The sequence below is a fragment of the Hyla sarda genome, chromosome 5, assembly GCF_029499605.1.
Source record: "Hyla sarda isolate aHylSar1 chromosome 5, aHylSar1.hap1, whole genome shotgun sequence".
Taxonomy (NCBI): domain Eukaryota; kingdom Metazoa; phylum Chordata; class Amphibia; order Anura; family Hylidae; genus Hyla; species Hyla sarda.
In genome coordinates, this window is record NC_079193.1 from 170,720,696 (window position 1) to 170,748,205 (window position 27,510).

Sequence of the window (27,510 nt, forward strand, 5' to 3'; positions counted from 1 at the left end):
CGCCTCTATTCGGGGTCCGAAGCGCGGAGAAGAGGCGTCCCGGTGAAGATAGCAGCCCGGAACCACTATCCCATGACGGGGATGATGAAGGGGGGTGGGGATGATGACGGGGATGATGAAGGGGGGGTGGGGATGATGACAAGGGGATGATGAAGGGGGGTGGGGATGATGACAAGGGGATGATGAAAGGGGGATGATGACAGGGTGATGATGATGAGGGTCTGGATGATGATAGGGGGGGATGATGTATTTCCCACCCTAGGCTTATACTCGAGTCAATAACTTTTCCTGGGATTTTGGGATGAAATTAGGGGCCTCGGCTTATATTCGGGTCGGCTTATACTTGAGTATATACGGTATTTGGCAAATGATGACAACATTTGAAGAGATTGGCCTGCTAAAAGCCCTCAAATAGGAATGTAACTGTATATAAAAGGGGTTAGAAACCATAATCTGCCTCTTGACAAATTATATGTGTGTACTATAAAGCCTTACTTTGCTATACATCGTACTTTAATCCCTTTCACCCTTTAATGACCACGGGTTTTTCAGTTTTTTGCACTTTAGTTTTTTCCTCATCACCTTCTAAAAATCATAACTCTTTACATTTTGCACCTACAGACTAATATGAGGGCTTATTTTTTGTGCCACCAATTGTACTTTGTAATGATATCAATTATTTCCCCACAGAATTTATGGAGAACCCAGAAAAAAATATTTGTGGGGCAAAATAGGGGAAATAAACGCCATTTTGTAATTTTTGGGGGCTTCTGATTCTATGTAGTGCACTTTTCAGTAAAAATTACACCATATATTCATTCTGTAGGTCCATACGGTTACAATGATAGTAATTTATATAGGTTTTTCTTTATTTTACTACTTAAAAAAGAAAATTATAACTACATGCACCAAAATTTGTATGTTTAAAGGGCTTCTCCGGCGCTTAGACATCTTATCCCCTATCCAAAGACAGGGGATAAGATGCCTGATCGCGGAGGTCCAGCCACTGGGGACCCCCATGATCTTGCACGCCGCACCCAGGTTAAAATCAGTCCCCGGAGCGTGTTCGCTCCGGGTCTGATTACTGTCGATCACAGGGCCGGAGCGTTGTGACGACAAGGCTCCGTCCCATGTGACGTCACGCTCCGCACCCCTCAATGCACGCCTATGGGAGGGGGCGTGACAGTGAATACACGTCCTTCGTTGTTAACCAGTTAAAGAGCCGAAGCATATGTCGAGGTGGTGGTGGGGTGCATCTAAGAAGTCCACAGGATGTCCCAATCAGGTAACATGAATAAGGAATAATATTTCTGCAGAATACCATACGTGAGTATGCGCCTCACCTGTTGCTTGGGGTTGGTGTAGATTTTAAGGGTGACTAATAAAGCATTTTGTTGGTGCAGTAGAGTCAGTCTTTTGTAGTTTATGTAGTAAGGGAATAGGTCTGTTATTCTGTTAGCCAAAGGAGTAGAAATAAATATTTTACAGTTCGACTAAAAGAAATGATCACAAAACATGTGGTGTCCCAGTATGACTGTGCCAGCTACAATCCTAAGTAAGTTGTTGGGTGGCTAAAGGTTTGCTTTATGCATAAAATGCGTATCAGGTGTATCATGCACAACTGTGTTTATGGGCATTGCACAGACTGAAGTCTTGTATAGTGTCAAGGGTGAACATCTATTGCATTTATTATACACAGATGAATGATGCTTTGGTCACAAAACCCTCCTAGCCAATCCCTGTGGGAGAAAGTACCAAGTCCAGCCTTACTCTCCTCAGTAAATGGGAGGACCCTAACCTGCTAGTCAGTAGTTGAGGCATGGATTTGCCCCTTGGCTCAGCTCTTAGTGAGGAGACAATTTGGTCATTGGTTTGCACTCACCAGAAATGTGCAAAGGGAACAAATCTATCTTTATTTACAGTGCAGGGTGTATACAAATGTGGGGAGCGGACACAGACATAAATAGCTTTAACTAAGTTACAGCTGTTTCATGCTCGCATTAGTGCTTTTTCAGACCACTGGTGAAAACTTATATGTGAATATACATCTATAGTATAACAAGTATATGTGCTAAGCAAGCACATAAAGATTGCTAAATTGAATAAAAATGCTGCAAAAGCACTAATAAAAAGGAATAGTGACCAAATATCCGTTCTTCTGATTCTAAAACTGTAACCTACCAAGCTGTATTCAAGCAACTGTATTTCAACATATTTGCACAAATACTTGTCTGTTACAGTGAGCGCTCCGGTCCAGCGCTCTGACTGTGAGCGCTCACCTACCTGCTCTCCTGTCAGGGCCACGATTTGCATGGCAGGACGCGCCCGCATGCGAATCGCGACCAGCTTCTCACCTCCCTCCACTCGGCTCTCTGGTTCCCGGCGTGCACACCCCCGCCTCTTAGGGCGTGCGCGTCGGCTGCCTGAAATTTAAAGGGCCAGTGCACCACTGATTGGTGCCTGGTCCCACTGCTATGTTATATAAAGCATCTCCTCCCTTTCCACCCTGCCAGATCTTTAGTGCCCCTAGCCTGAGATTAAGCGTTCCCTATTGTCTGCTGCCTTACCCATGTTTATTGACCCTTCCGCTACGTTTTTTTGACTAGGCATCATTGCTGACAGCCTTGACCTTCTGCGAAGTCCGACTACGCCCCTGCATAACCCTTCTGTACCTCGTCTTTATACAGCTACCTGTGTGATCGAGTCGTATCGGGGTAGTGACCTAAGTGTCGCCTGCCGCAGCAAGCCCATCCTGCCTTGCGGCAAGCTCTGGTGAAGACCAGCGGCACCTTAGACTCAGCTCCCCGATATGGCCCGTGTCATCTGCCACACAGGTTAGAGGATCCACATCCAGGACTGTTACAGTGTCAAGAAGTCTCATTTCTGCACTCCACATATGGTAACAGCTTCATTAACGCACATTCACGTCATGCAGTGCAATATCTCTATGAAGCGACCACAGCTCCTGTGCTTGCTATCAGCAGCCAACACTCAGTCAACGATGGACATTGTTGATCACTTCGATGTCCCTCAATACCCTTTACATACTGTGATTAATCTTGATCACTGCATCAAAGGCTTAAAGCAGTACTCCACTGGCCAGCGTTCGGGACATTTAGTTTCGAACGCTGTGTGCGCGTTGTGGGGGTCGGCACGCCCCCTTGTGATGTCACAACACGCCCCTTCAATGCAAGTCTATGGGAGGGGGCGTGATGGCTGTCACGCCCCCTCCCATAGGCTTGCATTGAGGGGGTGTGGCGTGATGTCAAGAGGGGGCATGGCCAACCCCCGCAGCACGCACACAGCGTTTGCAACTAAATGTTCTGAATGCTGGCCAGTGGAGTACCACTTTAAAAAAAAAAAAAACTTTCAGCCTGTTCACCCACACTAAACCCAATACACTGGGTGATAGTGTAGGTGAATAGGATTCCATCGAGGGGTCACATTCTTAAATTGCTTCAGTAGGTCCTGAACTTCCCATGCTGTATTCAGGGAACTGCGCAAAGGAAGCGGGGCCCCCCTTCCCCCAGCTGGCCGCTTCTGTCACCCTCTGTCACCACCTTATACTGCCCCTGCTGTTTGATTATTCAAAATCTTCAACTTCACGTCCTAGTGACGTGGAGTCACCAGTCACGTGAACGCAGCGCTCTCTCGGCAGAGTGCATGCGCCGGAAGATTTTCCCCTGCTCTCACTTCATTAATAAATCTTCAGGCGCATGCGCTATGCCAAGAGAGCAATGCGCTCATGTGACTGGTGACTTCACGTCACTAAGATGTGGAGTTGAAGACTATGATGAAGTGCTAATTGTGCGATACGGACCGTTGCCCATCCCACTCCCCCTGTTCCTGTCCGCTCCCCCGCCTGACACGCTATGTTGAACATGTCGTGATACAATAAAGAAGTTGTACTACACGTCAAGACCGGGTGAGAACAAATATGCTTAAAATTGCCCTCTTCTGACCCCTTTAAAATAATAATAAAAGTATTATTTTGTATATATGGGGCTGTATGAGGGCTAATTTTTTTGCACTGTGATCTGTAGTTTTTACCATTTTTGTTTTAATGAGACTTTTAAACATTTTTCCTGGTATATGAAGTGAACAAAATCGTCAATTCTGGACTGGTATTTTTTTAACTTTACGCCATTCACGGTATAGTTTTATTAACACTATATTTTCATAGTTTGAACATTCCCACACGCAGTGATACAAAATGTACACCCTGTTCCAAATTATTATGCAAATTCTATTTAAGTGTCACAAAGATTAATATTTTGTTTTTCAGTTGAACTCATGGATGGCATTGTGTCCCTCTCATCGCCACCCCCCCATGTCTCATCATCCCCCCATGTCTCATCATTCCCCCATGTCTCATCATTTCCCCCTGTCATAGACCACCACTAGCCATACAGACATTAAGCATTTAGTGTCTCCCCCACCATCATTTCCCCCTGTCTCATCATCCCCCACCCTGTCTCATCATGTCCCCATCATTCCCCCCTCATCATCCTCCCACCCTGTCTCATCATGTCCCCCAGCATTCCCCCCTCATCATCCCCGCACTCTGTCTCATCATGTCCCCCATCATTCCCCCTCATCATCCCCCCACCCTGTCTCATCATGTCCCCCATCATATCCTTCTTATCATCCCCACACCCTGTCTCATCATGTCCCCATCATTCCCCCCTCATCATTCCCTCACCCTGTCTCATCATGTCCCCATCATTCCCCCATCATCATCCCCACCCTGTCTCATCATGTCCCCCATCATTCCCCCCCTCATCATCCCCACCCTGTCTCATCATGTCCCCATCATTCCCCCTCATCATCCCCCACCTTGTCTCATCATGTCCCCCATTATTCCCCCCTCATCATCCCCACACCCTGTCTCATCATGTCCCCATCATTCCCCCCTCATCATCCCCACACCCTGTCTCATCATGTCCCCCATCATTCTCCCCTCATCATCCCCCCACCCTGTCTCATCATGTCCCCATCATTCCCCCCTCATCATCCCCACACCCTGTCTCATCATGTCCCAAATCATTCCCCCTCATCATCCCCCACCCTGTCTCATCATGTCCCCATCATTCCCCCCTCATCATCCCCACACCCTGTCTCATCATGTCCCCCATCATTCCCCCCTCATCATCCCCACACCCTGTCTCATCATGTCCCCCATCATTCCCCCTCATCATCCCCACACTGTCTCATCATGTCCCCATCATTTCCCCACCTTGTCTCCATCATTCCCCCCTCATCATCCCCACACCCTGTCTCATCATGTCCCCATCATTCCCCCCTCATCATTCCCTCACCCTGTCTCATCATGTCCCCATCATTCCCCCATCATCATCCCCACCCTGTCTCATCATGTCCCCCATCATTCCCCCCCTCATCATCCCCACCCTGTCTCATCATGTCCCCATCATTCCCCCTCATCATCCCCCACCTTGTCTCATCATGTCCCCCATTATTCCCCCCTCATCATCCCCACACCCTGTCTCATCATGTCCCCATCATTCCCCCCTCATCATCCCCACACCCTGTCTCATCATGTCCCCCATCATTCCCCCTCATCATCCCCCACCCTGTCTCATCATGTCCCCATCATTCCCCCCTCATCATCCCCACACCCTGTCTCATCATGTCCCCCATCATTCTCCCCTCATCATCCCCCCACCCTGTCTCATCATGTCCCCATCATTCCCCCCTCATCATCCCCACACCCTGTCTCATCATGTCCCAAATCATTCCCCCTCATCATCCCCCACCCTGTCTCATCATGTCCCCATCATTCCCCCCTCATCATCCCCACACCCTGTCTCATCATGTCCCCCATCATTCCCCCCTCATCATCCCCACACCCTGTCTCATCATGTCCCCCATCATTCCCCCTCATCATCCCCACACTGTCTCATCATGTCCCCATCATTTCCCCACCTTGTCTCCATCATTCCCCCCTCATCATCCCCACACCGTCTCATCATGTTCCCATCATTCCCACCTCATCATCCCCACACCCTGTCTCATCATGTCCCCCATCATTCCCCCCTCATCATCCCCCCACCCTGTCTCATCATGTCCCCATCATTCCCCCCTCATCCCCCACCCTCTCTCATGATGCCCCCATCATCATCCTCACACCCTGTCTCATCATTCCCCCCTCATCATGTCCCCCATCATTCCCCCTCATCATCCCCACACCGTCTCATCATGTCCCCATCATTCCCCCCTCATCATCCCCACACCCTGTCTCATGTCCCCATCATTCCCCCCTCACCCCCCACCCTGTCTCATCATGCCCCCCATCATTCCCCCCTCATCATCCCCCACCCTGTCTCATCATGTCCCCATCATTCCCCCCTCATCATCCCCCCACCCTGTCTCATCATGTCCCCCATCATAATCTCCCCACCCTGTCTCATCATGTCCCCCATCATTACCCCCGTCATCATCCCCCCACCCTGTCTCATCATGTCCCCCATCATTCCCCCCTTATCATTTCCCCATCCTGTCTCATCATGTCCCCCATCATTCTCCCCTCATCACCCCCCCCACCCTGTCTCATCATGTCCCCCATCATTCTCCCCTCATCATCCCCCCCACCCTGTCTCATCATGTCCCCCATCATTCTCCCTCATCATCCCCCCCACCCTGTCTCATCATGTTCCCCATCATTCCCACCTCATCATCCCCACACCCTGTCTCATCATCCCCCCTCATTTCCCACCCCTCACCATTTTCCCATCTCATCCCCCCATCATTCTCCCCCCTCATCATTTCCCCCTGTCTCATCCCCCCCTCATTCACCCCCCCCCTCATCATTTCCCCATCTCATCATCCCCCCATCATGTTCGTCCTATGGCATCCAGTGGTCTTCAACCTGCGGACCTCCAGATGTTGAAAACTACCAACTACTATCATGTCCCCCATCATTCCCCCCTCATCATTTCCCCATCCTGTCTCATCATGTCCCACATCATTCCCCCCTCATCATTTCCCCACCCTGTCTCATCAAGTTCCCCATCATTCCCCCCTCATCATCCCCCCCACCCTGTCTCATCATGTCCCCCATCATTCTCCCTCATCATCCCCCCCACCCTGTCTCATCATGTCCCCCATCATTCCCACCTCATCATCCCCACACCCTGTCTCATCATCCCCCCTCATTCCCCCCCTCATGATTTCCCCATCTCATCCCCCCATCATTCTCCCCCCTCATCATTCCCCCCTGTCTCATCCCCCCCCCCTCATCATTTCCCCGTCTCATCATCCCCCCATCATGTTCCTCCTATGGCATCCAGTGGTCTTCAACCTGCGGACCTCCAGATGTTGCAAAACTACCAACTACTAGCCAACTGCTGTCCGGACATGCTGGGAGTTGCAGTTTTGCAACATCTGGAGGTCCGCAGGTTGAAGACCACTCTTCCCCTTTCCTTACTTGTCTGCGCTTCGTGAGTTACGTCCTCTCCTGGCTTCTCTGTGCGGCATTACGGATGTCACTTTTCGGCGGCGACTACAGGAAATGAAAAGTGACGTGAGTGATGCCGCACAGAGAACCCGGCAGAGGACGTCACTCATCTGCTTCACTGCCCGCAAGACCCTCCGCCTGACCTGACCTGCCGAAGCCCAGACAGGTAGGGAAAATAAACAAAACTATAAAAAGCTGGGAAAGGGGGAATTATGAGGGAGGGGGAGGGAAGGAAAATGAAGTAAAACTCACTTGTTTTCTCCCGCACTATCCTCAGGAATTGGTGGATAGTGCGGGAGACGCTGATTAAAAGGTAGGGCAGATCTGGACAAGGTAGGGTTCATTTTAATCAGCGTCTCCCGCACTATCCACCACACCAGTACCTGTGGATACTGCGGGAGAAAACAAGTGACAGTGCGGGGAGGAGACGCCGCTGGTCACTGATTTAAAGTACCCGCGGCCGTGCTGTAAATAGTTAACAAGCAGACGCTGCTGCGGTCGCTTTAAATCCGTGACCAGAAGATTTATCGGCGTATAACACGCAGGCAGACTTTTTGCCTTAAATTTAAGTTTTAAAAGTGCGTGTTATACGCCGATAAATACGGTAGATTGCCAGGTGAGCCAGGTGAAAGTCATGGTGTGGCCTCCATCCTCCCCTGATCTCAATCCTATTGAGAACCTTTGGAGTATCCTCAAGTAAAAGATCTATGAGGGTGAGAGGCAATTTACATTCGAACAGCAGCTCAGAGAGGCTATTCTGACATCTTGCAAACAAATTCAAGCAGGAACTGTCCAAAAACTCACAAGTTCAATGGATGCAAGACTTGTGAAGCTGCTTTTAAATAAGGGGTCCTATGTAATGTGACCTGTTAAAATGTTTAAAAAGTTAAAATGTTGCTGAGGGTGCGTTCCCTCCTGGCGTATACGCAGCGTATTTCACGCTGCGCAAAATTTATGGCAGCAGCGTGAAATACGCTGCATATTCCTTGCTCACTACACACAGGGCTTTGTGGCGGCAGCCCTGTGTGTGCAGTGAGTTTTGCAGTCACGCTCGCACACGGCCCCGCCTCCAAGACTCACTACACGCATAGGGTTCCCGCCGGAAAGCCCTGTGTGTATAGTGAGCAAAGTATACGCAGCGTATTTCCCGCTGCTGCCGTAAATTTTGCGCCGCGTGAAATACGCTGCGTATACGCCAGGTGGGAACGCACCCTAAAAGTTTGATTGAAATAGCTTTTGATTTCAGTAAATATGCTGCAAACAGAACAAATTGCAATTTTCAGTTCTTTACAACCTATAAAATGTTTTGAAACTTATTGTGCGTAATAATTTGGAACAGTGCATTGCAAGTTGTTTATGTTTAAAAAAAATACTATTATCATTAGAAGGTTTGTTCAATAAAATTTGAATTGTACTCTTACTAGTTGATAACATGAGAATTATGCTGACTGTTATTTACATCAATTATTTAGGTAAATGAGAAAAATATAATTTGCATAATAATTTGGAACAGGGTGTATGTTTATTTTTATTTACATGAAAGTAATTTTGACTGTTAGATCTTGCAATAAATTTTGATCACGGGAACTGAAGGGTTTAAGGGGTACTCCAGCAGAATTTTTTTTTTAAATCAACTGGTGCCAGAAAGTTAAACAGATTTGTAAATTAAAAAAAATACAATGTAGCCCGGACCTTCTAGATGAGTATAAATGGATATACAAGGATCGTGCTTCAATAATAATTGTCATTTATTTATAAAAATAAAATTTCATCACTTCTCACAGGGCCCTTGTGAGAAGAGCATACATAAAAAAAGGTATTAGGCAATAGTATTAAAATTAAACACTTGGCATAGAGTATAGAATAATAGAATAAAATAGCTGAGTAAGAGCTGTACCATACAGATATATTAGAAAGTTTAGGGTAAATATGTCCCTTTTTTTAGGATACAGTGACAGACAGTCTGTATTGATAGTAATTGTTACCGGTCTGTCGGTTGTGGCTCAGGCGGTGGATGTTGCTCCCGCAATAGATAAGTGTCCGTAGTATATACAGTCCACTGTATGTTGCCTCCAATTGTGAGCCTGATCCAGTAAGGTCTGAGCGTGGTGGCAGTCGCTGTCGGATAAGGCGCTGGCAGGCGCCAAAGATCGTGATGGTGTCCGGGGACTGCTGGCGCTAGCGTGCGCTAAAGTTGGTATTCCTCACCGCTTCATTAGTTGGAAAACAGGACCATGTACTGGAAGGCTGGAGGTTCACCTCGTGGTGCCGGCGTCTGACGTCAGAGCCGGGATGGTTACAGCAGGATAGTTGCACCGGGATGATTGCGCCGGGATGGATCCGAACTGCTGGACCGGGTGAATAGTAGAGCGTGAGCACAACTGGTGGTACAGTTCATAGAATGTAACTGGCCATAGAATTTGGGCACAGTTTTAGTACTGCTATGCCAGTAGATAAAGACTAGACGCGTTTCAGGGTTGTATGGTATAACCCTTTCCTCAGTAGTCATAATAGTTGCCATAGATCATCAGTTGTTTTATATGGGCACAAATCCCACCCCTTAACACATTGATAGATAATGGTAAAAAGCATAAATGGATTTAATGGATCGGTTCACCTAGAGAGCAATACTAGATATAGAATAATGTGTCAATTTTATTGGAAAATTGTGGCGATGCGTTTTTAAATGGATGAGATTTTCTTGTATAGTAAAGGAACATAGTATTGTATAACAGAGTGTTGGAAATACATAAATGAGGAAATATAATGAAATACAATTTGAAATAAAACAGAAATGAAACAAGGAAAATGAAAATATATAATAAAACAATGTAATAAAATAAAATAAAATAAAACAGGAAGACATGAAAACATGAAAAAATAATAAAAATAAAAATAGAAATAAAAATAAAAATAAAATAAAATAAAAATAAAAATAAAAATAAAAATAAAAATAGAAATAAAATAAATGAAAATATAATAAACATAAAAATAAAAATAAAAATGAATATGAATAAAAATAAAAATAAAAATAAAAATAATAATAAAAATGGAAATAAATATAAATATAAATAATAATAATAAAAATAAAATAAAATAAAATAAAAATAAAAATAAAAATGAAAATGAGAACAAAAAGTACAATTTAAATAACTACATAGAATGATAATAATAACCCAAAAATAATAATAATAATAACAGTAACCCAAAAAATAATAATAATAGGACATTATTGTAGATGAATCTATAGGGGATGAAGTCAGCCCATGGGATAACCCCTTGATGACCAAATAGGGGTGTTCCGATGGGCCGAGTGAATCCCCTATAGGAATCCAAAGAGTTCAAAGTTGGAGTTGAGTCCACCAGGTTCTAATGTTGCAAATTCAAATATTTTCTTACTTTCCGCTTTGGACATTTTCAATAAGAAACTGCCCCCACGCCAATCTTTTTTGATTAGCTGGAGACCAGTGAAGGAGAGAGAGGACATGTCACTATTATGAACTGTAGAGAAATGTGCAGACAGTGGGTGTTTCAAGTTTTTGTTTTTAATATTGTTAAGATGTTCAGCTATCCTCATTTTGAGGGCCCTTTTGGTTCGGCCAATATATTGCTTCTTACATCCACATTCTATGATGTATAAGACACCTTTTGAATTGCAAGTTATTAGATCTTCAATTTTCCATTTAAAAGTGTTGGTTTGAGAACAGATTTCTACAACTTTTTTGGGGCCCTTTATTTTTGTACAGTTAGCACATGTTCCACACCTAATAAATCCTTTGGTGGTTAGCCAGGAGTTGTTTAGTTTTTTTGGGGGTGGTTTTATGGATGGTGCTATAGTCAAGCCTAAATTCGGGGCTCGGGTGTATACTATTGGGGGACGTGACGGTAGTAGTGGGCCCACCTCTCGGTCTTGTTGTAATAAATACCAATGTTTTTTAATTATTCCTTCTATTTTTTTATATGATCTATTAAAAGGAATCACCAATTTGCCTCCAAAGATATCAGCATTAGTGATTTTTTCTCTTTTTGAAAAAAAGGTGGTCCTATCTAATGTTCTCACATGATCCAGAGACTGTTGGAGTAGCTGATCGGGATAATCTTTCTCTTTAAACTGATTGGTGAGTTGTTGTGCCTCTTCCAAAAATTGATCGTCTGAGGTACAATTTCTTTTTAACCTCCGATATTGTCCTTTTGGGACATTAGTTAACCATCTAGGAAGATGGCAACTGGTGTAACCTATAAAGCAGTTCTTAGCTGTTGGTTTGTAATATGTCTTACATATAAGGTTATCCCGATCAGCACCCACAACAATATCTAAAAAGTCGATACTGGTTTTACTGATAGTAGATGTGAAGTGCAACTAACATCTACTATCAGTAAAACCAGTATCGACTTTTTAGATATTGTTGTGGGTGCTGATCGGGATAACCTTATATGTAAGACATATTACAAACCAACAGCTAAGAACTGCTTTATAGGTTACACCAGTTGCCATCTTCCTAGATGGTTAACTAATGTCCCAAAAGGACAATATCGGAGGTTAAAAAGAAATTGTACCTCAGACGATCAATTTTTGGAAGAGGCACAACAACTCACCAATCAGTTTAAAGAGAAAGATTATCCCGATCAGCTACTCCAACAGTCTCTGGATCATGTGAGAACATTAGATAGGACCACCTTTTTTTCAAAAAGAGAAAAAATCACTAATGCTGATATCTTTGGAGGCAAATTGGTGATTCCTTTTAATAGATCATATAAAAAAATAGAAGGAATAATTAAAAAACATTGGTATTTATTACAACAAGACCGAGAGGTGGGCCCACTACTACCGTCACGTCCCCCAATAGTATACACCCGAGCCCCGAATTTAGGCTTGACTATAGCACCATCCATAAAACCACCCCCAAAAAAACTAAACAACTCCTGGCTAACCACCAAAGGATTTATTAGGTGTGGAACATGTGCTAACTGTACAAAAATAAAGGGCCCCAAAAAAGTTGTAGAAATCTGTTCTCAAACCAACACTTTTAAATGGAAAATTGAAGATCTAATAACTTGCAATTCAAAAGGTGTCTTATACATCATAGAATGTGGATGTAAGAAGCAATATATTGGCCGAACCAAAAGGGCCCTCAAAATGAGGATAGCTGAACATCTTAACAATATTAAAAACAAAAACTTGAAACACCCACTGTCTGCACATTTCTCTACAGTTCATAATAGTGACATGTCCTCTCTCTCCTTCACTGGTCTCCAGCTAATCAAAAAAGATTGGCGTGGGGGCAGTTTCTTATTGAAAATGTCCAAAGCGGAAAGTAAGAAAATATTTGAATTTGCAACATTAGAACCTGGTGGACTCAACTCCAACTTTGAACTCTTTGGATTCCTATAGGGGATTCACTCGGCCCATCGGAACACCCCTATTTGGTCATCAAGGGGTTATCCCATGGGCTGACTTCATCCCCTATAGATTCATCTACAATAATGTCCTATTATTATTATTTTTTGGGTTACTGTTATTATTATTATTATTTTTGGGTTATTATTATCATTCTATGTAGTTATTTAAATTGTACTTTTTGTTCTCATTTTCATTTTTATTTTTTTTATTTTTATTATTATTATTTATATTTATATTTAGTTCCATTTTTATTATTATTTTTATTTTTATTTTTATTTTTATTCATATTCATTTTTATTTTTATTTTTATGTTTATTATATTTTCATTTATTTTATTTCTATTTTTATTTTTATTTTTATTTTATTTTATTTTTATTTTTATTTCTATTTTTATTTTTATTATTTTTTCATGTTTTCATGTCTTCCTGTTTTATTTTATTTTATTTTATTACATTGTTTTATTATATATTTTCATTTTCCTTGTTTCATTTCTGTTTTATTTCAAATTGTATTTCATTATATTTCCTCATTTATGTATTTCCAACACTCTGTTATACAATACTATGTTCCTTTACTATACAAGAAAAACTCATCCATTTAAAAACGCATCGCCACAATTTTCCAATAAAATTGACACATTATTCTATATCTAGTATTGCTCTCTAGGTGAACCGATCCATTAAATCCATTCATGCTTTTTACCATTATCTATCAATGTGTTAAGGGGTGGGATTTGTGCCCATATAAAACAACTGATGATCTATGGCAACTATTATGACTACTGAGGAAAGGGTTATACCATACAACCCTGAAACGCGTCTAGTCTTTATCTACTGGCATAGCAGTACTAAAACTGTGCCCAAATTCTATGGCCAGTTACATTCTATGAACTGTACCACCAGTTGTGCTCACGCTCTACTATTCACCCGGTCCAGCAGTTCGGATCCATCCCGGCGCAATCATCCCGGTGCAACTATCCTGCTGTAACCATCCCGGCTCTGACGTCAGACGCCGGCACCACGAGGTGAACCTCCAGCCTTCCAGTACATGGTCCTGTTTTCCAACTAATGAAGCGGTGAGGAATACCAACTTTAGCGCACGCTAGCGCCAGCAGTCCCCGGACACATCACGATCTTTGGCGCCTGCCAGCGCCTTATCCCGACAGCGACTGCCACCACGCTCAGACCTTACTGGATCAGGCTCACAATTGGAGGCAACATACAGTGGACTGTATATACTACGGACACTTATCTATTGCGGGAGCAACATCCACCGCCTGAGCCACAACCGACAGACCGGTAACAATTACTATCAATACAGACTGTCTGTCACTGTATCCTAAAAAAAGGGACATATTTACCCTAAACTTTCTAATATATCTGTATGGTACAGCTCTTACTCAGCTATTTTATTCTATTATTCTATACTCTATGCCAAGTGTTTAATTTTAATACTATTGCCTAATACCTTTTTTTATGTATGCTCTTCTCACAAGGGCCCTGTGAGAAGTGATGAAATTTTATTTTTATAAATAAATGACAATTATTATTGAAGCACGATCCTTGTATATCCATTTATACTCATCTAGAAGGTCCGGGCTACATTGTATTTTTTTGGTTTCCCTTTTCTTAGCAATTAAGGTATAGTTGCTTGCCCTGTTTGACCTCGGTGCGTAATAGTTGTGAGCTGCACACATCCACATAGTTTTTCAGATTTGTAAATTACTTCTATTAAAAAAAAATCTTAATCCTTCCATTGCTTATTAGCTGCTGAATACTACAGAGGAAATTCTTCCTTTTTGGAACACAGTGCTCTCTGCTGACATCATGACCACAGTGCTCTCTGCCGCATCTCTGTCCATTTTAGGAACTGTCCAGAGCAGAATATGTTTTCTATGGGGATTTTCTCCTACTCTGGACAGTTCTTAAAATGGATAGAGGTGTCAGCAGAGAGCACTGTGTTCCAAAAAGAAAATAATTTCCTCTGTAGTATTCAGCAGCTAATAAGTACTGGAACGATTAAGATGTTTTAATAGAAGATATTTACAAATCTGTTTAACTTTCTGGCACCAGTTGATTTTAAAAAAATAAAATAAAAAAAAGTACCCCTTTACTTTAATGTCTGGCTTCGGCATGAAAGGGAGTAGCTGATAGCAGCAATTTTTCACCATTGATGTTTCCCATTATAGTCAATGGGATCCATTAGGACCCATTGTTGCCCATTGTGCCCCGTCGTGATAACAGACGTTAAAGGCAAAAAAAAAAGAGAGCCTAACGTCCGTTTTCGGACAGGGCACAACGGCAGTGTGAAAGTAGCCTAAAGTGTCAGGTTGAGTAAATTGACTAAAACTTACATTAACCCCTTAAAGGACAAAGCTCATTTTCACCTTAACCCCTTAACGACCACAGACGTAAATGTACGTCCTGGTGTGGCGGTACTTAGCGCGCCAGGACGTGCATTTATGTCATGTGTATGACTGCTCACATCGGAGCGGTGCTCGCATCATACACAGCAGGTTCCGGCTGCTAGCAGCAGCCGGGGACCCGCCAGTAAAAGCTGACATCCGCAATTGCGCAGATGTCTGCCATTAACCCCTCAGATGCCGTGATCAGTACAGATAACGGCATCTGCGGTGGTGCGCATGTTAAAAATAGATGATCAGATAGATGATCAGATCACCCGCAGCGCTGCCGCAGGGATCCGATCATCTGTAATGGCGGACGTAGGTTCCCTGACCTGCCTCTGTCCGTCTCGCGGCGTCTCCTGCTCTGGTCGGAGATCAAGCAGACCAGAGCAGAAGATGACCGATAATACTAATCAGTGCTATTCCCTATGCATAGCACTGAACAGTATTAGCAATCAAATTATTGATATAAATAGTCCCCTATGGGGACATAAAAAGTGTAAAAGAAAAAAAAGTGAAAAATCCCCTCCCCCCCCCCCAATAAAAATGGAAATCGTAAATTTTTCCCATTTTACCCCCAAAAAGCATTCTTTTATAAACATATTTGGTATCGCCACGTGCGTAAATATCCGAACTATCAAAATATAATGTTAATGATCCTGTACGTTGAACGGCGTAAACTTAAAAATAAAAAAGTCCAAAAATGCTGCTTTTTAGTCACATTTTATTCCCCCAAAAAAATTAATAAAAAATGATCTAAAAGTTTTATATATGCAAATGTGGTATCAATAAAAAGTACAGATGACGGCGTAAAAAATGAGCCCTCATTGCGCCCTATATACGGAAAAATGAAAAAGTTATAGGTGATCAAAATAGGGGCGATTTTAGATTGTACTGATTTTGTACAAAAAGTTTTAGATTTTTTTGAAGCAATACAAAAATATAAAAGTATCTAGCCATGGGTTTCATTTTAATCGGATTGACCCACAGAATAAAGAACACATGTAATTTTTACCGTAAAGTTTACAGTGTGAAAACGAAACCCTCCAAAATGTGCAAAATTGGGGTTTTCATTTAAATTTCCTCCCTTACAAAATAATTTTGTAGATGGAGATGGAAATATGAAAAAAGAGTTATGGATTTTAGAAGGCGAGGAGGAAAAAAAAAACAAAAAATAAAATTGGCCTGCAACGCCCTGAGCCCGCTCCCGTTCTATAACGCGGGGCCACAGCCGGGACCCGTGGCTAATAGCGCATGGCATTTTATACGCATACGCCCTGCGTCCTGAAGAGATTTACAATGAAGTTTAATGTTGTAACTGTGTCGTAATGGCGCAACTGTTCTAACCCAGTTACTTTTGAAGTTTAATCAGATAAGCTTTTCGTTAGGTTAAAAGAGAGGGGGTATTCTGAAAACATCCTGAGAGAAGCTAGAAGGAATGCTAGCAATATGGCACAACAGGCTCTAATAATGCAGAGCAAACACCACGCTAGATCAGAAGGTTTAAGACAAGGCATAGTAAGCAATTAGGATAGCAGAAAATTGCTTATAAACAAATCATGAAAAACTTTTTATTTATCTTAGAACAAGATTTGATCATATGAGATGTAGTGACTGATGGGTTGTCTGATGGTGTCTAGAAGAGGTCCATCCCTAGGGTCCACCCTACCTCCAAGTTTGTTTGTCGAAAATAATAAATCTTCTCAGAAAACATGGCATAATTTTCCTGGCAGTTGTAGTTGTGGGCACTACAGGTGAACATGTTGAGGATACATATTTCAGATACTAGAACCTCCCAATTTAACATCTCAGCCCTTTTAAAGACTTCCATGACCATCATGCAAGTGGTCATTCGCCACTATGCATTAGGGGTATAGAATGGCTGTTTACGCACATTAGAGGTGGAGACCTTAGGTGAAAATTATTAAACAGAGAGCCGTATTGGATGCTTGTACACAAGACAATCTTATGGTTTGAATTTAGAGCAAACATTTTTTTGACCTATTAAAAAGAGAAACTGACTGCTGGATCACCCACACTAAACCCAATACACAGGATTATAGCACAGGTGACCTGGATAAAAGGAGATATTTTCTTTGATCGGTGCCGGCAGTCAGGAGGTCCAGATGATAATATACTGATTCTGTCTTTTGCACAGTGGTAGTGGGAGTTAGCATACAGAGCTTCCCTGTCTTTGTCCCCTCTGATACCATATGCCCTCCCACAGTGCGTATAACGCCGAGCGCTCCGGGTCCCTGTTTCTCCCCGGAGCGCTCGCAAAGTTCTTCTGTGTGCAGCGCCCCTAGTGTCCTCAGCAGGGATGCGATCCCTGTGGCGGGACGTGCACGCCCGCGGGTCGCATCCCCATCATCTTACCTACCTCGTCCCCTTTCAGTTCTGTCCCGGCACGCACAGCCCCGCTCTCTAGGGAGCGCACGCGCCAGCTCTATGAAATTTAACCTGTTAAGGACCAAGGGCGTAAACTTACGCCCCTAGTCCTGCTCCCGTGATATAACGCGGGGTTACGCGGTAACCCCGCATCATATCGCGCCGGGCCTGGCATCATAGTGAAGCCGGGACGCGCCTCTAATAGCGCGCGGCACTGATCGCGCTCAAAGCTGAGCCGTGCGGCTAAAAACAAAAGTAAAAGTGCCCGGCTAGCTCAGGGAGCTGTTCGAGATCGCTGCGGTATAATCGCGGCATCCCGAACAGCTGTAGCACAGGAGGAGGTCTTCTTACCCTCCTTCCTGCAGTCCGATCGCCGAATGAATGCTTCAAGCCTGAGATCCAGGCTTGAGCATTCAATCGCCGAAAACACTGATTGATCCATTCCTATGGAGATGGATCAATCAGTGTAAAAGATCAGTTAATGCAATGTTATAGCCCCTATAGGAGCTATAATATTGCATAAGAAAAGTGTTAAAAAAATAATTAACCCTTTCAATTATCCCTTCCCCTAATAAAAGTTTGAATCACCCGGCATTTCCAAGAATAAAAAAACAATGTAAATAAACATTTGTGGTATCGCCGCGTGCGGAAATGTCTGAATTATAAAAATATACCGCTTTTTAAACCGCACGTTCAATGGCGTACGCGCAAAAAAAATTCCAAAGTCTAAAATAGCGTATTTTTGGTCACTTTTTATATCATGAAAAGATGAATAAAAAGCGATCAAAAAGTCCGATCAATGCAAAAATGGTACCGACAAAAACTTCAGATCAGAGCGCAAAAAAATTTGCCCTCACAGCCCCCTGAACATGGAAAAATAAAAAAGTTATAGGGCTCAGAAAATGACAATTTTAAACGTATAAATTTTCCTGCATGTATTTATGATTTTTTTTCAGTAGTAATACAAACCTATATAAGTAGGGTATCATTTTAACCGTATGGACCTAGAGACCTAGAGAATAAAGAAAAGGTGTCATTTGTAACGAAAAATGTACTACGTTCAATTTTGTCGCACAATGATTTTTTTTTCCGTTTCGCTGTAGATTTTTGGGTACAATTACTGATGTCATTACAAAGTAGAATTGGTGGCGCAAAAAATACGCCATAATACAGATTTTAGGTGCAAAATTGAAAGAGTTATGATTTTTTTAAAGGTATGGGGGGAAAACGAAAGTGCAAAGAACGAAAAATGCCTGGTCCTTAAGGGGTTAAAGGGCCAGTGCACCACTAATTGGTGCCTGGCCCAATCAGTGTAAAACACATAAAACCCCCCTTCCCCTTCCTGTCCTTGCCGGATCTTGTTGCCCTAGTGCCCTGAGAAAGCGTTTTGTGTGTATCCCTAACCTGTGTATCCAGACCCTTTGCCGTTGCCCCTGACTACGAACCTTTGCCGCCTGCCTTGACCTTTTGCTACATCTGACCTTGCCTAAGCCTTGTCCTTGTGTACTGTGCCAGTCTCAGCTGCCAGTGAGGTCGAGTCGCTATCAGAGGATACGACCTGGGAGTTACCGCCGCAGCAAGTCCATCCCGCTTTGCGGCGGGCTCTTGCAAAAACCAGTAACTCCTTAGAACCGGTCCCCCGGTATGGCCCACGTCATCGCCTCACTGACACAGAGGATCCACTACCTGTATCCTCCCCGCATACCAGTCCGGGTCCTGACAGTGCGCTCACATAGGTGAAGGATCCAAGAATATTTACGAGGATGAGCTGGGCTGTGTATTGGGTTTAGTCCGTTTCCCTTAAATTTATAGCTGTATGTTTCTTTCTATACTCTTTCTCTGTAAATAAACCTTATACTGATATATATATATATATATATATATATGTAATTTTTCCTTTCTTGGATTATCCTGTGATCCCTTCCTCTTTTTAATATTCTTTTACCCTACTGTGCTGGTTTAATACAAATATACATATTAATATATGTCCAACAATGCTGGTTTAGAATAGATATTTGTGAATGTAAAAGCCAGTTCAGTTTTTTTGTAAGAACTTCTCATCACTTCATGGTGTCAAACCCCCGTGACCCAAAAGGGTATTATATCAATAGTGTTGTTTCTAATATGCACTTTATTCCATGACTAGGGGTCATATCAACCCGAAACATGCCTGCGTTCTCTGTCCTATATGTGTCACTTTAGGATGAATAAAGAAGTTCCTTTTTAACTCCACCATGAGAGCTGGATCCTTTCTTCCTGGACATCTATCCACGTCAGCTTAGCTGCAATACCAGATACACCCAATGGACATTTGTGATGCCAGTTTTTTGTTTTTTTTTTGCACAAAGTTTAAGCAATGGTGCTTTATAATTGGTGAAGACTGATAATACTGTTATGTGGTTTAGAAATGCTGAGACACTATATAAAAGCATAATATGACAGTATCATTATGTGAAAAATCAATAAATCCCAATGTGTGCATAAGTGACAAGGTAAAGTAATGATAGGGTGTGCAAATGACAATTACACAGGGAGCGCCATATACAGCAGTGTGCAAGCCGAGAGTCAAGAAGTGATCTACTGTAATAGTGAAGAAAATTGGTCTGACATTTTTTTCCTCTATACAGTGGTCCCTAAAGTTACAATATTAATTGGTTCCAGGATGACCATTATACGTTGAGACCAGAATACTATGAAAACCTGGTAAATGGTTCTGATGCCACAAAAATGTGATCCAAAAATAGGAAAAAGTGAGGATTAAACCAAAATAAGTAGATAACTAATATAGATAAAGCAAGTCCTCACATATAAAAGTAAGAAATATCTGCTGGGAGCTGTAATCACTGTCTATGTAGAGGACAGATGCTTCTTCAGGGTCCTGTACAGTACACGCAATGTCTTAAAAAAGTAAAATGGAGCCGCCCTTTCTTGGTGTAGCATAGGTTAAGAGTAGTACAGAACATGTAATACCTCCCTGTACTGTAGGGGGCACTACCAGAAAGGAATTTAGTGCATACGCATCAGTAATACAGGCGTTTTACTAGCGAATGCCCATTCTGATTGGTCGGTTCTTCCAGGCATTGACACGTTTCACAGATTTGGACAGTCCGTAGCATTGTATGTTGAGTCTGGTTTCAAGTTACAGTGGTCCAAAAAAGACCATTGTATGGTGAAACTATTGTATGTTGAGGCCATTGTAAGTTGAGGGATCACTGTACAAACTTCCAGGCATCTTGTAATATAGCCCATGCATAATACTTTTATGCACATGGGGGGGGGGGGGGGGGATTTATCATTAGTAGTAGAGCAGTTTTGTCTGTTTTAGGCACACATTTTGTGCCTTTCTACTACTGTGTAGCTGTAATTGCTTTGGTAAAACGTGTTGTAGTAGAACAAAATTTTGCGCAATGCTTGACATTTTGTCGCAAATCTAAGCCATAGTTTTTGCTGTCTTAGGAAAAGAGCTTTCAACAACATTTTTGCAGGAGTTAGATGAAGTGTGTGGATCTACACCTTACTTTGGCAATTTAAATTTGGCACAAGTACACCAAATAACACAACTTCAAAGCATGTAGAAGATTGCTCGCTTTACCAGCACCAACACTGATAAAGTCCCCCATGGAGTGGACCATTAAAATTCTGTCATCTCCTGTACAATTTTCTTTGCAGATTGTCCCTTCCCCATCTTAAATTATTTTTCTATTTAAGTTCTTCACATGCATTAGAGGATACAATTATTCGCTGTATTCATTCGCTCGTTTCCTTTTTTTTCTGCACATTAACACGGCAAAGCTTTTCCAATGCTACAAGATGCATCAAGTGCATGACCCATAAAGCATCACTAACAGGTGGTGTGTACAATAAAGAGGCTTACACAGCTGCCCATACAAGACAGCCACATATGGATGGGTTTCGGCACATTCTTCATCTTCGTTTTTTACAGTTATCATAAGATGATATTTTGTCAATATACACGATGTGCATTTAATATACTTTATATATGTGCTGTAAATATTTACACCCCTAATGTATCAACTTCAAGACATGTTTTCAGTCAAAACAAGAACTTCTCCATTACAGTCAGTGTGGGGCCTAGGGTTGCCACTTTTCTTGCAAAAAAATTACCGCCCATGCTAATTTGCGTAATTAATTATATATGCGTAACATCACGGGATACACATATGCGGGGGGATAATTTTGTCCTATTCCGACCCCTATAACTTTTTTATTTCCCCTTATATGGGCTTGTATGAGGGCTTATTTTTTGCGCCCCCCATCTGTAGTTTTTAACAGTATCATTTTTGTTTTGATGTGACTTTTTGAATTTTTTTTAATTAAAGGGGTTCTCCGCATCCCTAGCCATCTTATCCCTTATCCAAAGGATAGGGGATAAGATGTCAGATCGCCAGGGTCCCGCTGCTGGGGACCCCCGGGATCTCACGTCACACTCGTCCGCCATTGTGGTCGGGATCCGAAGCCTCCAGCGTTGCCGGTATGAGGTGGAAGCCATACAGGTGGGTGCAGCAGCCGAGATCCCGGGGGTCCCCAGCAGCGGGACCCCGGCAATCTGACATCTTATCCCCTATCCTTTGGATAGGGGATAAGATGTCTAGGGGTACGGAGTACCCCTTTAAATTCGGGAGTTACAGTTAGTTACTACAACTTCCAGCATGCCCTGATACAACCTGTGGCACCGCAGCTGCCCCAAACGAAACCTACAACTCCCAGCATGTTGGACTATATAGTAGTATATAGTATAGGTCAGTGTTTCCCAACCAGGGGTGTCTCCAGCTGTGGCAAAACTACAACTCCCAGCATGTTGGACTATATAGTAGTATATAGTATAGGTCAGTGTTTCATAACCAGGGGTGCCTCCAGCTGTTGCAAAACTACAACTCCCAGCATGTTGGACTATATAGTAATATATAGTATAGGTCAGTGTTTCCCAACCAGGGGTGCCTCCAGCTGTGGCAAAACTACAACTACCAGCATGTTGGACTATATAGTATAGATCAGCGTTTCCCAACCAGGGTTGCCTCCAGCTGTGGCAAAACTACAACTCCCAGCATGTTGGACTATATAGTAGTATATAGTACAGATCAGCGTTTCCCAACCAGGGGTGCCTCCAGCTGTGACAAAACTACAACTCCCAGCATGTTGGACAATATATACATTGACCCCCCAACCTACAATGGCCCCGACACGATAATTTCAACATATGATGGCCTCTCAGAGGCCATCGCATGTTGAAGGCAGCATCAACATATGATGCTTTTGAATGTCGGGGCCATCACATAAACGGCTATCCAGCAGCGCAGACTGCTTCAGCTGCCGCCGGATAGCCGTATAAGGTGCCCCGTGTGGTCCGGTGATTGTCACTTACCTGTCCGCGGTGCTCCGGATCGTCCTCTTCAGGATCCCCTGCATCGCTGTCGCTCTCCTGTGTCATCATCACGTCGCCGCGTGCGCTGTCCCTTCATCCAATAGGAGCAGCGTGCGCAGCGACGTGATGGCGGCTATGAAGAGCGATGATCCCAGGCAGCAGAGACAGTCCGGAGCAGCGGGGACACCCCAGGGACGCGGCAACAGCGATGGAGGGCGACATCCAGGGCAGCGGTGATGGTCCGGAGCGGCAGGCACAGGTGAGTATAACCTCCTATACTTATCATTGCATGGATCCCTCAACATACGATGGTTTCAACTAACGATGGTTCATTTGGAGCATATTACCATCGTATGTTGAGGGACCACTGTAGTAGTATATAGTATAGGTCAGTGTTTCCCAACCAGGGCTGCCTCCAGCTGTTGCAAAACTACAACTCCCAGCATGCCCGGACAGCCGTTGGCTGTCCAGGCATGCAGGGAGTTGTAGTTTTGCAACAGCTGGAGGCGCTCTGGTTGGGAAAAACTGGTATAGTATATGGTGCAACATTCCGGGAGTTGGAGGATTGGTTGAAAAAATATCGGCCATTGCATTGCCGGTATTTTTAATATAAAAATACTGGCAGGGTGGCCAAAATACCAGCTGTGCCGGTCAAATACCAGTCAGGTGGCAACCCTAGTGGAGCCTGACTGACCTAAATAGACATTGCTTCTGAAGAAAACCCCCCTGAAAAGGGAAATTCAACAGTGCAGCCCTTCAGCATAGCAGAGCTGGTATTGTAGGACTTCCAAGTTTATTCCAGCCTGGCATCATCATAACCATTGTGCTTACAATAAAGGGGTGTAGCTGAAATGCTCTTACCAGACCAGAAGCAAAGAAGACAGCAAGCAGTGCCAGGCATGCCCCCATGACAATGAGGAGCAAAAAGACGATTAGAGGGTGCTGCTGGCTCATGCAGTAATAGGACTCGTACAGCCAGTCCCTGGACTTCTGCTGCTCTTCCTTCCTAACCACATCATCTGTCCTGTCAAGAAAATAGCGGCGTCTCCTAATCGCCTCCTGCCACATTGCTATCAGCTTCTTATAGCGTCCCAGTTAGGGAGCAGACAGGTGAGTTCAGCCTCCCGGCAGGCAGAAGACGCGGGCTCCTCGATGGCGCTGCTCTGTGAGTGTGTGAGCAGAGCGGAGCAGGTAGGGAGCGGAGCGTTATCCCGCCCGATGACGCTGCCCTGTGAGTGTGTGAGCAGAGCGGAGCAGGTAGGGAGCGGAGCGTTATCCCGCCCGATGACGCTGCCCTGTGAGTGTGTGAGCAGAGAGGAGCAGGTAGGGAGCGGAGCGTTATCCTGCCCGATGACACTGCCCTGTGAGTGTGTGAGCAGAGCGGAGCAGGTAGGGAGCGGAGCGTTATCCCGCCCGATGACGCTGCCCTGTGAGTGTGTGAGCAGAGCGGAGCAGGTAGGGAGCGGAGCGTTATCCTGCCCGATGACGCTGCCCTGTGAGTGTGTGAGCAGAGCGGAGCAGGTAGGGAGCGGAGCGTTATCCTGCCCGATGACGCTGCCCTGTGAGTGTGTGAGCAGAGCGGAGCAGGTAGGGAGCGGAGCGTTATTATCCTGCCCGATGACGCTGCCCTGTGAGTGTGTGAGCAGAGCGGAGCAGGTAGGGAGCGGAGCGTTATCCTGCCCGATGACGCTGCCCAGTTAATGAGCCGCTGTCAGGCGGGAGGGAGGCTGGACGCTGCTGACTCGAAGTTTGCAGAGTGTGCTTCACGGCGTGTGTGAGATGAGAACAATACAACCGGGTGCACGCCCTCCCCGCATCCCCGGCTTCTCTAATATGAAAAGATTACACACACTGCTGCCTGCGAGGTGGATTCAAGTGCCACCAGCTTCCTGTCTGATGTGTCTCAAGGATGGGCACAGCCTGTTTCCTTCTCGTCTCTTGTCATTTTCTTTGGCTGGAGGCTTTTCCATCTCCAGCAGTCCTGTGTCATGAACCCCTCTGACAGGCAGCCTGGAGGGGACTAGTCCTTCCTAAGAACATAGGACACAATAGAATTACATTATTACCAGCAAAGGGACGCTATTTAGCCATTATCATTAACCCTCCGGCTACCAGGGTGTCGGCTATGGCTGGACTGACGTCACATTTGTCGGATACAATTCGCAGTAAATTCCTGGAAAGGAAAATAACGTATTTCAACATATCTACAGATTGTCAAGGGCTGGACGCATGCTGGTGTCTGGCAGGTTTATGCCTGCATACCTTTTTTGTATTGCAACACATAGGCTTAGGACCAGGGCTCAAGTCCTGCAGGAACTCATGGGTACAGAGTTCCTGCACTTTTTGCACAGCAGGAACGCAGTTCCCATTAGCAGGAGTCCTGCAGGACCAGACCTTAAAGGGGTACTCTGCCTCTAGACATCTTATCCCCTATCCAAAGTATAGGGGATAAGATGTCTTATCACAGGGGTCCTGCTGCTGGGGACCCCCGCGATCTCGGGTGCAGCACCCCATACATCCGGTGCACGGTGCAAGCTTTGCTCCATGCTGGATGACTGGTGATGCGGGGCAGAGGCTCGTGACGTCACAGTAATGCCCCTCAATACAAGTCTATGGGAGGGGGCGTTATGGCCGTCACGCCCCCACCCATAGACTTGCATTGAAGGATCACAACGTCACGAGCCTCCGGCGCTGCACCCAACGCTCTAAACGGACGCTGGGTGCAACAGGGAGAACGTGGGGTCCCCAGTGGCGGGACCACTGGGGTCAGACATCTTATCCCCTATCCTTTGGATAGGGTATAAGATGTCTAGTACCCCTTTAAGTGGAAATTTTGGGTGAGTTCCCAAACTTTTTTTTCCCAGGACTTGACCCCTGCTTAGGACAGTGGCCTAGCTAGAGGTTCATTGGTGCTGGTGCAAAAGTTCAGCTCGGTCCCCCCATGTTTCTTCTAATTTCAGCTTGGCCTGCCCGTAAGTTTCAGCGACATTGCTGCCAATGTTGTCTCTAAGCCTTTGTAGCCAGTAATAAGGGTAGTTATGGAGCTGAGCACTGTTTGGGCACTACAGAAAAGCATTGAGTAGATACAAATGCCCTAATAATAAGTTATAAAGATGCCATCCACAGGGGCTCATGGAACAAATACACAGTGTGCTGGATGTTAGAAGTAAAGCATGTAGTAGAATATAATTCCTACCCTGATAATTAAGTATCCCTATTGTTAAAGGGGTATTCCGGGATTTCTTTTTATTTGACTATGCTACAGTGGCTGTAAAGCTAAAATGTAAGAAACAAAAGAGACAGCAGGGAGTGCCCCTCATGAGGACCTCTAGGGTATGATGAGACAGTAATAAAATTAGGCTCCTTACCATTAGGTGTTGGACTCAGAGCACAACACCTACAGTAGCGTTGGGAAAGTCAAGGTTTGGGGCAGCTGCCACAGGGAAGTGCAGGAGATGACAATGTCAGTCCGGTATATTGATGAAAATCGGAAGGGTATGAAAACCTGCTCCTAGATGAAGGCGCTTGCTCCAGGAGAGGTATTAAACAATTTTTATTATGTTGGCAACGCGTTTCGATCCTTTAGGATCAAAACGTGTTGCCAACATAATAAAAATTATCCAATACCTCTCCTGGAGCAAGCGCCTTCTTCTAGGGAACCAAGTTTTCATACCCTTCCGATTTTCAACACTGGCTGTAAAGTTAGTGTAGTTCATAATATAGTGTCTGTACCTGTGTGTTCATGGTGGTCATGCAGTTCTTCTGTTATTTTTGCCTCAATGTTTATTTTTTACAGCATACAAAATGAGTGTCATTTTCCCAGGTGGCAGTGCGGTCCGAGAGATTACATCACTAGTCCGGTGTTCAGAGGGAGCCTGTCTTTGCTTCAGCGGAGTGACCGCTGTGTGGGAGGGAGAACATTCTGCAAGAATTGTAGTTTTACAACAGCTGAAGGCACCCTCATCAGAAAACACTGGTCTGTTGCATGGAAGGCAGCTCAGGTGTGTTTCAATTAGTGGGGTGGCTGATGTGTTGGAGAAAGAAAAGTGACATCACACTTACAAACAAGGAATACTGGGACTTGTAGTTTACGAGAACAAACTCCAACAAAAAATTAGTTTGTGAAACCACTGTTCCCAGTATGTCCTTAATAATGCTAATGAGATACTGGCAGTTATTGATTAGGAAGAAAGGTGCCAGACATCCTATTTCTGCAGACCCAGAGTAACTGATCAGACACAGTCAATGGCAGAATAAACATTTACATCAAGTAACTCACAGGTGATGTATTCTCTGATTGGAGTAATTTATTTTGATTTTCTTCTCCATATGGCCCGGACTGCCATGAGTTTTCTTGTCTTTGGATCCTTATATAAATTGGATACTCTTGTAACCATATGGAACTACAGAATAAAGATAAGGTGTTACAAAATGGCGTTTCTTTTTTCATTTTACCCCAC

The 27,510-nt window shown here is 44.1% G+C and overlaps 1 protein-coding gene across 2 annotated transcripts in view; it reads right to left on the bottom strand.

The window, feature by feature from the left end:
• Positions 1-24,635, bottom strand: part of ADCY2 (adenylate cyclase 2) — a 532,901-nt gene extending 508,266 nt beyond the window's left edge. For both annotated transcript variants that reach the window (XM_056520731.1, XM_056520730.1), the window contains exon 1: positions 23,912-24,635. In XM_056520731.1, the coding sequence (XP_056376706.1) occupies positions 23,912-24,118 (207 nt within the window). In that variant the 5' untranslated portion in view covers positions 24,119-24,635. The remainder of the gene's footprint in view (positions 1-23,911) is intronic.
• Positions 24,636-27,510: the final 2,875 nt, after the last annotated feature.